The following is a 14979-nucleotide window of genomic DNA, read 5'->3' on the forward strand; positions in this document are numbered from 1 at the left end:
TCGATTATTTTAAAGGTGTGTGTATGTTTGTGTGTGTGAGAGAGAGAGAGAGAGGCGGGGGGGGGTCATGCTTGTGGAAGGCAGAGGGCAACCATGGTATTAGTTGCCTTCCATCTTGCTGAGACCGACTCTGCTGCTCACTGCTGTGCAGGCCGGGCTGGCCGGCCGTGAAGCTCCTGAGGATTGACCCGTAGCTTCCTGTCTGGCTGTAGGAACAAACCCTGGATGATAGCTGCTCACACTGAGTATCCAGTCCTGATTCTGGGAATTCACACTGCGGTCCTCAACGCTTGCACGGCAAGCTCTTTTAGCCATTGTGTATCTCCACTCGGCTACCTTGATGTCTATGTTTCATTTAACCCAGTGAGGTAGGCGCTGGTCTCCTGCCTATTTTACACAGACCGGGGCTCAGCAGTCAGGAGATACAGGAGATAGAGATTGGAGGATCTCTGTGAGTTCAAAGCCAGCCTAGTCTACAGAAAGAGTGTTCTAGACCAGGCCAGCCAAAGAGGGATACATAGTGAAACGCTCTCTCTCTCTCTCTCTCTCTCTCTCTCTCTCTCTCTCTCTCTCTCGCTCTCTCTCGCTCTCTCTCAAAAGGGCTACTGAGGCTGAGCTCCTGCTACTAAGCCTGACTGCACTCAATCCCAGGTACCCACACAGTAGAAACAAAGAACCAATTCCTGCAAGTTGTCCTCTGACCTTTATGTTGTCATGCACACGCGTGCCCATTCACATACACGTGCAACACAAAGTGTAAGCAATAGAGGGAAGACCAAGAAGGTGGAAGCACAGAGAGGGTAATGCTCCTGCTGGAAGCCACACAGCTAGGACACAGCTGGAGTCACGCAGGACAGCTCCAGAGGCAAGAAACTGATTCTAAATAATGACCAGGCACCCCCAAGGCAAGCTTGATTATGTTCTAGAACCTTCAATGGAGGAGGCAAAGAAGCGTGAAATCCACTTACAAGGGCAAGCCTCTGACTCCAGCTGGGTGGAAAGCTCAGCGGGGCGGGGGGGGGGGGCACACAGCGTGACACAGCAGGTTTCCTGTCTATGGTAGATAAGTGAGCCAGGGCAGGCTCATCTTGATTCCAGCACACACACTATCTAGACGCAGGGACGATTGCCTAGAGCCCTCTGTGACTGCTGGACCCCGTCACAGTCACAGGAGCCCTACAAACCGGACCCTTAGACAGATTTCCAGCTTGTCATCAAAGCAAAGGTCGCTGACGAGCACTGGGGAAGTCCTGGGGGGCAGGCATGCTCAAGGTCCTGGCCTGGGATGAGGATGGAACTTGAGGGCCTGGAACATGCTGGGCAAGCCTTATCCGTGACCTGTGACCTGCATTGCAGCCTCTGCCAGGGGAGGGGGGTGATGATCTGAACTCCCCTGATCCCCATCAATGCAGTTAGCAGATGGATCAAACTCTTGGTACCATTTGAATCTGAGAAGAGGCAGGGAGGGTGGTGCTGATGGCCTGGATCCCAGGGTTCCTGGGAGGGTTGGTTTTGGGGATTTGATGCTGAGTTGGGACTCTCTGAGCCTAAGAGATGCTGTTCCCAGCCTTGGAGCCCGTGGGAATCAGTGGCAGGGAAGATAAAACCCGCTCCCAAGATATATAATTTCCTGCAATTTCTGCCTTTCACCCTATCTTTTTAAAAAGCATATTAAGTTTCTCTAAAACAGCAGGATCGCTTCAATTTGCATATCTCCGCATGCTAATTGCGCCGCCTCAGAGATTCAGCAGGCAGCCTTTCTCTGCTGCGCGGCCAGGCATCCTCCAGCACCTCAACCCTCCCAGCCCCAGAAGAAGGCTGAGGAAGCCAGAGGTCAGCAGGCATGGTGCCCACTAAGTTGTCAGGAAACTTAAAGGTGCCTCAAAGACTCAATGATCAAAATAAATGTTTTAACATGCCTAAAAAGAAATCAATGAAAAAAACTATCCGTGATAAACAGAACACTAAAATGTTGAACGAGGGGCATTTTTATAAACAAAGCAACTATTTCGCAGAAAGTCGGGTAACTTGCCTGGAGTCACACACCTGGCAAACAATGGCCCTTGAGTTCTTAACCACCTTACAAGCCACCCCTGAAAGACGTTTTTAAATAGTCAACAGGATCACGGTGTTATGTATTGTCTTTTGGCCTGTTGGATTTCCCAAATTTCCTAGAGTTAGCACAGTCAGATAAAAAAGTGCTGTGTGTGTGCCCCTGAGTCTAGAATGCGTATGTGAGTGTGCGAGGGTGGGATCAGGATGCTAGAGCAATGGCTCAATCAGTAAAGCACCCACTACACAAGTCTGGAGGTCTGAGTTCAAATCCCAGCACCCGCGGTAAACTGTTGGGCACGGTGGCTCAAGCTTAACAGGCAGAGAGAGGGGCTCACTGGTCACCCAGTGTGGCCCACTGGTGAGCTCCAGGCTGGTGAGAGCCTGTCTAAAAACCCAAGGTGGACAGCACCTGAGGAATAACAACCAAGGTTGTTCTTTGACCTCCGTATGCACATGGACAAGCACACAAGAAAGCACTCACATGCACACACTTGCACACATACATATACACATGTACAGATACATACATGCATATACACACAAACATACACGTACACACACATATACACATGCATACACACACACATGGTGTTACTTAAAAAAGGAGGAGGGCTGGAAGCAGGCATAGTGTCGCAGAGGCAGGGGCAGGTCGATCTCTGTGATCTAGCCAGGGCTACATAGTGAGGCAGTCTCAAAACTAACACACAAATAAACAACAAGAATAGAGGCCTGCAGAGACGGCTCGGTGCTAGGAGTGCTTGCTGTGCAATCATGAGGCCCTGCGTTCAGATCCCAGCACCCACAGAACAGATCACACGGTCTCATGAGCACCTGGAACCCCAGTGCTGTGGAATCTGAGATAGGAAGATCTGGGGTTACGGCAGCCAGCCCAGACTAGCAAAAACACTGCAGGGTCAGGGAAAGATCCTACCTCAAGGGGGCAAAGTGGACAGTGCTGCAGGAGGACACCTGATGTTCTTCTCTGGGCTCTGCAAGGGCACTGTAAGTAGAAATGTGTATGCCCCCCTCCCCATCACGCACATACACACACACCCCCAAATCTATCTAGGACTCTGAAACTACATTCCATCAGGAGGTGACTCAACCTGGAGCCAAGGAGGGCTGGTGGAGGGAGAAGAGAGAGGGAAGAGAAGGAGAGAGATGGGTGGGGGACAGCGAGGGGGCTGTGCTGGTGTCCACTCAGATACAGGTGGTGGTTACACAGCCTGGGTGCTGGAGCCTTTATTGGCACACTACCTGTGACAGGGCCTTTGGCCAAGCTGGCTTTTCTTTGTTGTGGTAACAGTCGGCTTACAAACAACCCAGCCAGCTGTGTGTCTGTGGATTTGATCCACTGCAAGCTTAAAGTCCCCGCTGACCACTTTCCCTCCCACACTTACTGTGCCTACGCCTGGGAAGCTGACCTACATCCACTGCTTGGAAGAAAACGAAACAATCGGGATAGGATGCGAGCGGCGTGCAAGCCCAGCAGGCGCACCGCTGGGGAGCTTGAGACCATGTGGGACGGAGAAGTTGTTCTAGGCTAGCGTGGACTGTAGAATGAGTTGGTGGGCAAGGGCGCTTGCTGCCAAGCCTGACAAGCTGAGTGTGATTCCCAGGCCCAACACAGTGGAAGGAAGAAGCTAGCTGCCCATGTTTCTCAATAAATGATGGTCAACCCCTCCTATGAGGAAACTATGAAACACTCATTTCTAAGACTAGAGACAGGAGCTTGTGGCCCAAATACAAGGTACCGTATTGGCTGGTTGTGTGGCACACACCTTTAATCTCAGCACTTGGGTGGCAGAGGCAAGCAGATCTCTGTGAGTTCGAGGCCAGCCTGGTCTACAAAGCGAGTTCCAGGACAGCCAGGACTATACAGAGAAACCCTGTCTTGAAAAACAAAACAACAAAAAAATCACGCAAATGTCAGTAACAGTGGTTATCTTTGGGTAATTTTTCCGTGTCTTCCCAACTTGTACAGAACTAGCATAGCATTTTTCTTTGTTCTATTCCACATGTGTGAGCATGTGTATACTTGTTCACATGTGTGTAGGTACAGGTGTGCAAGCACATGTGCATACCTGCTTGAGTGTGTAGAGGCTCGAGGAGAAGCTGATGTTTGGCACCTCCATCTTATTCTATGAGGCAGGTGTCAATCAAACCTACAGCTGGTTACCGTGGCTCCGACTGCTAGCTTGCTTGCTCTTGGGGAGTGGGGTTCATATTCACCTTCAGAGGTTGGAATGAAAGGGTTGCCGTGCCCACCTAGCATCCATGCAGGATCTAAGGATGTGAACTGTGGTCCCATTGTTTGTGCAGTGAGTGCTTTAACCACTGAGCCATCTCCCCTGGACTAAAATGGTTAATGTGATATTACATACACATATATATTTAAGCAGAGACTGCGCCTTTGTTTTTTGTTTTGTTTTGATTTGACTAGAGAAATTATTTCTCAAACTAAGAAATTATACACTGTGTTTTAGGGAGGATGCTCATGTCTATTCTAGCATGGGTAACACGCCTTCCCTATGCTTCAGCCTGAATGCAACTGAGTGTCAGGGGACCCACACCCCACACCCACTTTACCCCCATGGTTTCCTCTTCTCTCTCTCCTTCCCTCCCATGGCTATCCTCCTCCAAAGTCTGCAGCAAGGAGAAACACTACCCTCAAGTCCCCTAGACTCCTTGGCTGGAAGGTCTCACAGAATCCAGCCCCTCACTAGGCATGGTGATGCAGCACACCTTTGATCCAAGCATTTGGGAGGCAGAGGCAGGAGGATCTCTGAGTTTGAGGCCATCCTGGTCTACAGAGAGAGTTCCAAGACAGTCAGGGCTACACAGAGAAACCCTGTCTTGAAACCTCACCCCAAAGAGGGGCGGGGAGGGAAAGAAAGAAAAGAAAAAGAACCTAGCCCTTCTTGCCACCATCCCCACTTGCAGCCTGCCTGACCGGTCATCACCTCTCTCTCCTGCCTCCAGGGCCTTTGGATAGGCTGCCTGCTTCCCGGGGAGCTGGCTGCAAGAGCTTAGCTCCTACCTGCTTTTCCACATGGGCACATAATAAATTGCCCACGGATTTTCCTTCAGGACCAAGAATGTCGTGCAGCAGCATGCGTGATAAAAAAGGGGCAGCGGGTCTGACAGGATGGAGAGCCAGGGCAGAGAGGCTGGGATTGCGGGCTGCCGTTTCTCACACTAAATTAGAACAGCGGGCAGCGGGCAGAGCGAGTGAAACGCTGACTTGCTGACTTGAAACAAATGAATTCCTGAGCAGTCTAGAAGTGGCTCTGGGGTGGGGAGACCCCAGGATGCTGCAGTATGAAGCTTGGATTTCCTGCCCCTCGTCAGGAGCCTGGAGGATGGGTACCAATCAAGGTTATCTAACAAACAAGAAAAGCCAAGGAGGTCCAGACCTTCCCCTGCAGGTGCAGCTGGCTCCCATCTCTCCGAATTCCACTCCCAGTGCTCAAAGCTGGCTTCTTCACTGCCGGCTAGAAGCCCGCAGAGCCTTCAGGGCCACCATCCAAGTTATCGAGAAATTGTTCCTCATCTATTCTGGTTGAGACAGGGTCTCATTATATAGACCAGGCTGGCCTGCAACTTAGAAATCGGCTTGCCTCTGCCTCCCAGATGCTGGGATTAAAGACGTGTGCCACCATATCTGGCCCTTTCTTTCCTTTCTTCTTTAAATGAAAGAGAGCTGGTGATGTAGCTGGGTGGCGGATTGCTTGTCCACCCAGAGTGAGGTCCTGGGTCAATCTCTAGCACAAGACATGTTTGTGAACAAGAGCCTCAGGGAGCTGAGGACCTTGCAGGAATACATTAGTACACCTGCTGGGCATGGGGAAATGTGGGTGTCTAGGGGGCTGGCCTTCACCCTGTCAACATAAGGGCCCCAACTGTATTTGCATCAAATCTGACCGTAAGAACCTTCTTGGCATTAATATTCTACACGAGCAAGGCTTTTCTTTTACTTACTAAAGTAAGCCTGTGACAGGCTGGCATCCACTCGATCCTTTGCTGTCCCTCGCCACCCACGCAGGCTCCAGGCTGAAGGCAGGAAGCCCCGCGCCTCGCAGACCCGCACCCCACCCTCTCCCTTTGATCCTCCCACCGAAAGCCGGAGTTGCAAAGCTGCTCACATGTAATTATTTTAATTCAGCCAGATGCTGAGAATTAGTGTCTTTTCCTTGCAAGGATTCTAGGGAAAGAGAGAATTCAGCCAAAGATATGCCAGGAGAAAAGGGAGCCGACAGCCTCTGCAGGGAGGGAGCCCCTAAACCTCCCCAGCGCCGGCACAGCCTCCAGCAAGAAAACTACTGTGTCCAAGGATGAAAGAGGGGGGAGGAGCAGGGGAAGGAAAGAAGAGGAAGAGAGGGGGAGGGTCCTAAGGTGGCAAAGGAAGATGTTTACAAGCCGCTGGGAAACTGAGTTACAGCGCCAGCCCACTGAGCTTGTCCAAAGTGCCCTAACTGATGGTATTTAAACACCAAGGAGGTCACTGCTGGGCTAAGAGCTCAGGAGAAACTGAATTTGGACCATAAAGTGATTCCCATACAGCCTCTCCTGAGGATGGATATATATATGAATGATATCTATCTGTCTGTCTGTCTATCTATCTATCTATGAGGATGGCAGTCACCATCCTCATCACCTTCATCCTCAACAGTTAACCCAACTGCCCCACAGCAGGGCAACCTTGAGGCTCTTGCACTCAGAAAAACATGCCTGGTTCGTGCAAGCAGGCCCTCCTTTGACACAGTGTCCATCATCCCTAAACACTCTGCTGGACTTCCCTGGCTAGGCTCTTATCAGATCCTCAGTGCACACCAAGCACAGCAGCCCCGCCCAGGGTGCAGATGCTGGGCGAGCCCGCTTCCCGGCGTGTGGGCCTCCACTGGCCAGCTAAGCAGACAGGGCGGGCCTCCACCAGGAAAGCAGGGGTGCGAGCGTTCTTCTGGTCACCTCTCCACAGTCCATTCTGTTTCCACACAGAAGTCCCAGGGACAAGGCTGTGACTCCACATCCTGCTCATTGAAGACTGGAGCTCTAGAGCAGGCTGCCTGGGTCCAGACCTCGTCTCCTGGGTGGCTGTGTGGTCCTGGACCTCATCTCTCCGGGCTTCAGTCTCCTCAACCACTGAATGTCAGAAACCTCATACTACACAAGAAGACATACACAAGTCTACGTCTATGAACCATTAGTGTGGTCTAGAATCATCAAACAAGACATGAGAAATAGCACACTACCTACACACAAGTGAGCATCCAGTTGTCGCCCCCGCCCCGCCCATTCGAGGAAGGGACACTTGGCCTTCTTTCTTCCTTTAGGGCAAGCACTCTGAAGCTGAGACATACCTCAGCCCCTACTGGTATCTTCTAGGACCCTAGACATTAAGGAGATTTATAAAGCCACTCTTCTCCCCCAAAAATTCCTTTTTGGAAAATGTTGTTTAACATTAACACCCTCTCTCTAATGGAACAGTCTCACGTAGCTCTGGCTGGCCTTGAACTCACTATGTAGCTGAGGATCACCTTGAACTTTTGATCCTCCTGCTTCTAGCTCCTGTGTGCTGGGATTACAGGCCTGCACCTCCATGCTTTGCTTATTTGGTATTGTGGATGAAACCCAGGGCTTCACACTTACTAAGTAGGCAAGCACTCTGACAGCTGAGACCCCAAAACCTATGCTGATTCCTTTATGTGTGTGTGTGTTTTATATAAGCGTGATGCATTTATGTCTGTACAACATGTGCATGCCTGATCCTCCAGAAGCTAGAAGAGGGTTTGGGTCCTCTAGGACCGGAGTAATAGATAGTTGTGAGCTATAGTGTGGGTGCTAAGAATCAAACCAGGGTCTTCTGTAAGAACAGCCAGTGTTCTAAACCACTATGCAATCTCTCCAGTCCCCCGTGTCGATTCCTTTTGCTTGTTTTTTAAGATGGGGTCCCTCTATGTATCCCTGGCTGTTCTGGAACTTGTTATTGGAAACTCACAGAGATCCGCCTGCCCCTGTGATTAAAGGTGTGCGACACCACACCTGGCTGATTCTTATTGTGTTCCGCTATTGTTACCCTAAAAGGATTAAGGTTGTTCTGTCGTGGTTTTTCATATGGTGGATACTGGCGGATGGCAGCTCTGATCCCGGCGGTCAGGAAGTCTTGTTTCTCCTCCTTCCTACAGTCCCCGGGAGCCCTGTCCCCAGATACCCAGGCCTCTCTTCCTCCCAACCCCTCACTGGCCTCAGGGATGCCTGGTTTGGGTGGCCCGTGGGTAGAGCCCCATCTTACAGTCAGCTGATCTAGAGCAGAGTCCAGATGTGCTCCCTCTTGTCTCAGAGAGACGCTGGAGTTTCCGGTGAAACGAGACCCTCACTCGGGTCCTTCCCCCCCTTGACAGCGGTCAGCATCCTTACAACATTTCCCTTTGTTGTCAGCCATCAGAGCCCTGACCCCTTTCTCGGTGCCGAGCCACCCCATGGGCCGCTGCTCCACACTCCTCCAGAAGAGTCGAAACCAAAGGCTTCCAGGATTGCAGACTCCGGGCTTCCCGACAGCCACTCCCGCCCGGATTCCTATTCAGACCTACCCACACTCACGTCCACCCATGCACACACACTCACACTTACACCCACACACTCAGACATCTTCTCTCTCTGAGGAGCAGAGGGTGCCAATCCTGTGCCAGAGGCAAAGAGAACAGTGACAACTGCATGCCAAGTGCGCAAGGCTGAACGGCTTTGGTCATCGGCGGGGCTGGGGCAGTCTGGGCTGAGGGGCGTGTATGTGACTGGACCCAGGAGCCTGGCTCTGTGATGCAGCTGGTCCCTCGTGCCTTGGGTCTCACTCTGGTCAACTACAAGGCTGGAATCTTCTAGCTCTGGTGTCATGGTCTCAATGCCAGCTGGGTCACAAGGAGCCCTGTCTACCCCGGCTCCCTCCAGGGATGGGTAATCCTGCATCATGGAGAGGAACCCCTGCTACTCACCCTACAGTTGCTCAGCTCCTCCGCAGACAGGATGATGGAGCCACACTTCTTCCCTGGGACACCACTAGGGAGGAAAGGCAAAAATGACAAGCCAGACAGGGACAGACCAACCCGGCATTCCTGGGTCAGCCGCTCCCATGCCCGCCCCGTGCCATCTAGGCATCTACACCCAACACCCCTAAGAACACCCCCAGAAGTGCCTGGGTAGTGTGGCCGAAAGCATTGTGTGCTGGGTCAGGCCCTCAGCCTGATGGCCCGCCCCCTGCTCCCAAGGCCCACCAGGGAGGTCTAAGAATGGCAACAGCACCCAGACTCACCCGGAAGCTTCCGGACCAGTGGTTCTGAAGCTTTCCATCCAAAGACCACTTCTGTGGGCAAAAGACCTTGTGGGCTAGCCACCCTGTACCCAGCTACCCAGGGTCCCCTGGTGTTCCAGCTCTGAGCCAGTCTGCTTCACTAGGGAGGAGCAGCTGAGGGTGGGTTAGGGTCTTGGGGAGGGGTCCTCTCCATGGCTCTCGCCTGCAGCTACCTCCATTTGAATTCCTGGGACTGGGGTCTTCTGAGGCCAAAAGACTCCCCACTTAGTGAGGGGCCATGCAGCACAAGGGACCATCCACAGAGGAGAAGCCCCTCCAGGAAGGTGAGCTGGAGAGGATATCTCCTGAGGGTGTTCCAACACCTGTTCCTCCTTCGGTGGAAGTGGGGGCATGCCCCCAAGGACTAGCCCACGCCACTCTAAGGTTTGGGACTAAGCTGGGGGACCATAGCGTGACCGAGGGGGATCACATGTGAAGCTGTGGGGCAGCTGTGACTAGGGGTTCTGGCCCTGAGCACACTTGGGAGTGACACAGAATCTGCTTTCCAGACACGCACGCACAGGGCCCTCGACCGACCGCACAGTCTCCCTCCCCGCAGCCTTGCTGCGCTGCATTGGGTCGCTGTGGAATCCAGACCCCGTCTCCTGCCCAGTCCAGGGCAGTGGCGGCGAGCTATGTGTGGAACCATTTGAGGACCACAGACGAAGCTTTACCCAGCATCACTTTGGAGGGAGAGGGTCCCAGCAGAGGAGGGAGGAGAGAAAGAGAAGCCTCCTGGGGCTGAAGACAGCCCAGGTTTCTCCAAACTGGGTGGGCAGGCAGGTGGCGGTGCTGCAGCTTGGCCCCTACTCTCAGGCAGTCCTTTCCCACACAGTGGCCTGGTAGAGACCAGAGCCCTCAGCAGCAGCCTCCCCCGCCCCTGGCTCTCCATCTGTTGCTCTGCCTTGGACTCCACCTTCTTTTTCTGGTCTTGCTTTCCCTCCTCTCTTGCCTCAACCTGCTCCCACCAGCTTGGCCTTCCTCTCCCCACCTCCCTCCCTATCTCCGGACTTGATCCCCCTCTTTACAGCTGCTTATGCTCCCTCTCAGCTCGCTGGCACCCACTCTCCCCATAAACCAGAAGCCACGCTGGTCCTGAGCTGTGAGGGGTCCACATATGGCTCCTCCAGGCTCTTTCCTTACATGCGGGCAGCCGGGTGGGACTCCCTCACTCAGTCCCAAAGGTTTAAGGCCCACAGGGTATGAGAAAGAAACCAGGACAGAGACGCTCCTCAGGAGAGGAGAGGGAAGACCCATGGAGGGTCTATGTTGGTCACATTTTTTATGAGGCCAGCCAAAAGTCGGAGTGGGAACTGGAGAAGTAGATAAGGAAAGGGAGGAAAGAGGGAACTGAGAGGTCCCAGGCCCACCCACCCTCGGCACAGGACACTCGTTGGAATCCCTCCCTACTCCCTAAAGTCCCAAGAGCCACCAGGGCTCACCAGGCCCCACCTCTGGCCCGGATAGAAGAGGTAGGCTATCACCTTGGCGCCTGAGACCTTATGAAGGGACCCAGAACCCTTTATCTTCTTAACCAGGGGTTAACAGTAGATCAGGAATTGGGCCTAGAGGCAGGTGACCTCTTTAGAACTGGGTGAATGCAGAAGGCCACAGCTGCGTGGTGACCTACCCGTTAGACACAGCTGGCATAGGCTTGCCTGTCCGGGAGTTGAGGCTGAATGCTCCTATTCTGTGGAGACAGAGGAAGAGAAAGCCAAGCATGAACCCACGACCCCAGTTCTCATGGGCCAGAACACAACCTGCAGATGTCTGGACCTCTCGGAAGTCACTAAAACAGGACCAAAACCCAGACCACAGAAGGGACACTTCCCAGACCTTCGGGTGAAGCCCTGGGCAAGTCAGGCTACCCCTGAGGTGTTCAGAGTGGGGTCCCAGACCAGCGGCCCCAGCGAAGGTATCACATACATGCCTCAGGCCTACTCAGAAACCCTGAGGTGGAATGGGCTCCTCTGCTCCAGGTGACCCAGACACCTGCCGCAGGTGGAGACGGTCTCTGTCACATCACTGGGCCTCAATGGCTTAAACCATCTCTCTCATTCACATGCCGAAGGCCCAAACCTCAGCACTGCATATGACTATATTTGGAGACAGGACCTTTAAAAGGGCTGGAGAAATGGCTCATCAGTTAAGAGCAAGGACTGCTCTTCCAGAGGAACCAAGTTTGGTTCCCCTCTTCTGGGCTCCAAGGGAGCCTGAACTCAAGCGCACACACCCACACACCAATATAGACATACACACTTAAATAAAAATAATTTAAAAAACCTTTTAAGAAAAAAGGAGTTGATTAGGAGCTGAGGGCACGTGTGTGGGGCCTGACTATCCACACACAGAAGGACGGATTCCATGCAGACAGGAGAAGAAAAACTACGGTCAGCCAAGCCAAGGAGAGCAGCCTTAGCAGACGTGACCTCGACTTCGGTCGGAGCCCTGGACAGGGCGTGGTGGCACAGGCCCACAACTCTAGCTTTTGGGAGGCTGAGGAGGAAGGGTCTCTCTGAGGCCTTCCTGGGCTGTAGACGAAGATCCTGGTCCCCCTACAGAAAATCTCAAAGGAATCTCTGTGTGGCAATGCATGGGCAATCCCGGTCCTCAGGAGGTTGAGGCGGAGGATCTTGAGTTTGAGGCTGCCCTGTAGTGAGGCTCTGTCTCAAAACAACAACGTCCCCCTCTACCCTCAAACACAACGAAACCAAACCAATGCGGTCATCGCTTCGTAAGCACAAGGAACTGGTTCTTGGCCCCCTCAGGGACAGGTCTCTGGATGTACAAAAAGGCCACTATGGTACCTGAATAGGAGCCACACTCATTCTGCACGTATTTTATTTTACTATTTATTTGTAAATAAACAGAGTCTTATGTAGCCAAGTCTGGCCTTCAACTTATGTAGCTGAGGATGGCCTTGAACTCCTCCTGCTGGGTTACATGCCTGCACCACCATGCCTGGAATCTCCTATATTTTAAGCCATCCTTAGGTGTCTTATGACACCTAACACAGAGTAAATGATCGGCATAGGCTGGCTGGACTGTATCATCCAGGGAATGGTGACCAGGAAGACGACAGCCCACGTTCAGGAATATGCAGCCTTTTAAAAAGCAGTTAGTTGATACATGTATGTGGAGCCCATGGGCACCGAGGACTTCCTGCACAGATCTCACCAGCAAAACACTGACCCTCACATCTGTCCTAGAATAGATGCCCAGTAAACAGGAGCTGCTGGTGGGGTTTAGTCATGAACGGCTAAACTTAGAAACGCAAGACCTCCTGGGGGAAAGGACCTGCCTCCCCCGCAGCATTCCTGTGACTCCACATTTCAGATCTTGCTTGTCCTTGGGCGCATCTTCTGTGGGAGAGACCCCTCCATCCCCTGCCCAAGGTGGACAGGTGACAGCAGGCAAGAAATGGACCTGTAACTGCTTAGGTGTACACTCGGGTGGGAGCTGGGAGGTGTAGGAGCAATCCTGGGCTTCTCCTCGGCCACAGGGAGTAGGAAGGCGATGAGAGAGGGCAATTGGGAAGGAGGATGATGAAAACGCACTATATACGTGTGTGAGATGGTCAAAGAGTAAATAACGATAAATTTAAAACATACAAATTCAAAATAAAGGCCCTGAACACTGCTATTGAACAAGAGCTAACTGGGATTTCTTCTGGGAAAATCCCACTTTTCTTTCTTCCCCTTTTAAATTTGTTTTTACTATTTTTAACTCGTGTATGTGTGTGTGTGTGTCTTCATGTGGGTGTGTGCACAAGAGGCCAGAGGTGTCCAGTCCAGTCCCTTGCAGATGGAGTTGCAGTTGTAAGTCACCTGGGGTGGGTGCTGGGGCAAAGTTGTTCTCTACCACACACGGCTGCAGTATGAGATTTTGGGTTTTGGGTTTTTTTTTGTAATTTTTCAAGATTTATTTTTACGTACATTGATGTTTTGCCTGCATGTATGTCTGCATGAGGGTACAAGATCCTCTGGAGCTGACGTTACAGACAGCGATGAGCTGTCATGTGGGTGCTGGAGATTGAACAGGGTCCTCCAGAGGAATGGCCAATGCTCTTAACCGCTGAGCCATCTCCCCAGCCCCGTTCTTGGGGTCCTGATTCTACCATGTAGTTGCTGAGGAGTTACAGGCAAGGGTCTAGGAGAGTCTGTTCCTTATACACACACACTATGCACACACTCATACAGATACGCACAGATACACACACACACATACATGCACACATGCACATAGAAACACACCAGTTAGGAACTACAGTGTGAGGACGGAAACCTGGCAGAAGCCAGTGAGGGGTTCATGAACCCCCTCTCTCTCCTGCCTGCTCTGTGGCCTGGACATTTGTCCTGGTCTGTGCCTGCCCTTGCCAGGGCCCTGCCCGGAGAGCTTCCTCAGGAATAAGGACAAGCCATCCACAGCTGCACAGAGAGAATCCTGGCGACTCCCCATCCCGGAGGCCGCTCAGAGTGACAGCTCTCCGGTAGACTATCAGAGGTGGGAGGTGAGAAGTGCCCCCCCCTTTCCCCCCAGTTCCAGCCTGTTCTTAGCTCCAGCTCAGGTCTACACCTACACACCGTGGATAAGTGGAGGAATACGCTGTGCAAATAAATCCCAGGTTCAAATTTCAGCTTTCCCACTGCTGTCTGTGTGGCCTTGGATCTGTCACTTCCCCTGGTGTCCTCTGGTCTCTTACACAGTTAGAGAGGTGGGGTTACAATCTAGGTAGTTCTCGGTCATGGCTCCCTCCCCCTCCCCGCAGGAATACAAGCTCTAATAACAGCCAGGACCTGCGCAAGAGGGCGGGGCCTGGGATCCCTCTTTGAAAGCCCTGGCTGTCTGTTACTGACACAAGCCGACTCTCAGCAGGGTGGGCAGAAGATGGCTCATCAAAGGAGAGCCACCCAGACAGGCTGTACCCCTTCTACACTTACGTGAGGGGCTTCTCCAGGCGGCTCCCAGAGGACCCCACGATCTCTCCAAGGGTGCAGAAGGCCTGGCCCAGGAAATCCTGCATGCCCGGGGCAGAAGAGACCAGCGTCAGCCACTGTCAGCCACCGTGTTCACAGCCACCCCACCTCCCTCACAACGTGCAGCCTTGGATACATGCTCTTTGAGTGAAGTCCAGGGCCCAGTCAGGCTACAGCATTTAAGAGAGCCTGGGCTTGCTGGGTAGTCACAGGCAGAACTCACGTGTTTAGATAAATCCGGGCTCTTGGAGTCCACATCGTATCTACAGGGAACACAGAGAAATTGGTATAGGCAGGCAGGGGAGATTCCACCGAACTCTGCTTGGGACCCTGAGTAGAGTCAGATTCCCCCGGGGAGCACTGGGAGCCTGGGAGGCTCCTCCCACCTGATCTCTGTGAAGACAGTCCTGTGGCTCTCTCAGGATTTATGCATTTCCCAGCCCGAGAGATGGCTTGGCAATTAGGGACGCTTTCAGCCAAGCCTAATGATCTGAGACCCACACGAAGGAAGGACAACTCTCACAAGCTGCCCTTTGACCTTCATACCCCGCCACGGCACACGCATAGACTCACACGAACGAACAAACAAACGTGATTCATTTT

The 14979-nt window shown here is 52.6% G+C and overlaps 1 protein-coding gene across 2 annotated transcripts in view; it reads right to left on the reverse strand.

Annotated features, from left to right (window-relative positions):
* The window catches only part of Cpne5 (copine 5), an 82761-nt gene that overhangs the window by 33347 nt on the left and 34435 nt on the right, over positions 1-14979 (reverse strand). Inside the window, exons 5-9 of one of the 2 annotated variants that reach the window (XM_075979726.1) lie at positions 14600-14639; positions 14341-14417; positions 11031-11090; positions 9362-9412; positions 9045-9108 (exon numbers count right to left, since the gene is read on the reverse strand). In XM_075979726.1, the coding sequence (XP_075835841.1) occupies positions 9045-9108; positions 9362-9412; positions 11031-11090; positions 14341-14417; positions 14600-14639 (292 nt within the window). The remainder of the gene's footprint in view (positions 1-9044; positions 9109-9361; positions 9413-11030; positions 11091-14340; positions 14418-14599; positions 14640-14979) is intronic. The other variant, XM_075979727.1, reaches the window with a different exon arrangement.

This window comes from Microtus pennsylvanicus, chromosome 7 (genome assembly GCF_037038515.1).
Source record: "Microtus pennsylvanicus isolate mMicPen1 chromosome 7, mMicPen1.hap1, whole genome shotgun sequence".
Classification (NCBI taxonomy): domain Eukaryota; kingdom Metazoa; phylum Chordata; class Mammalia; order Rodentia; family Cricetidae; genus Microtus; species Microtus pennsylvanicus.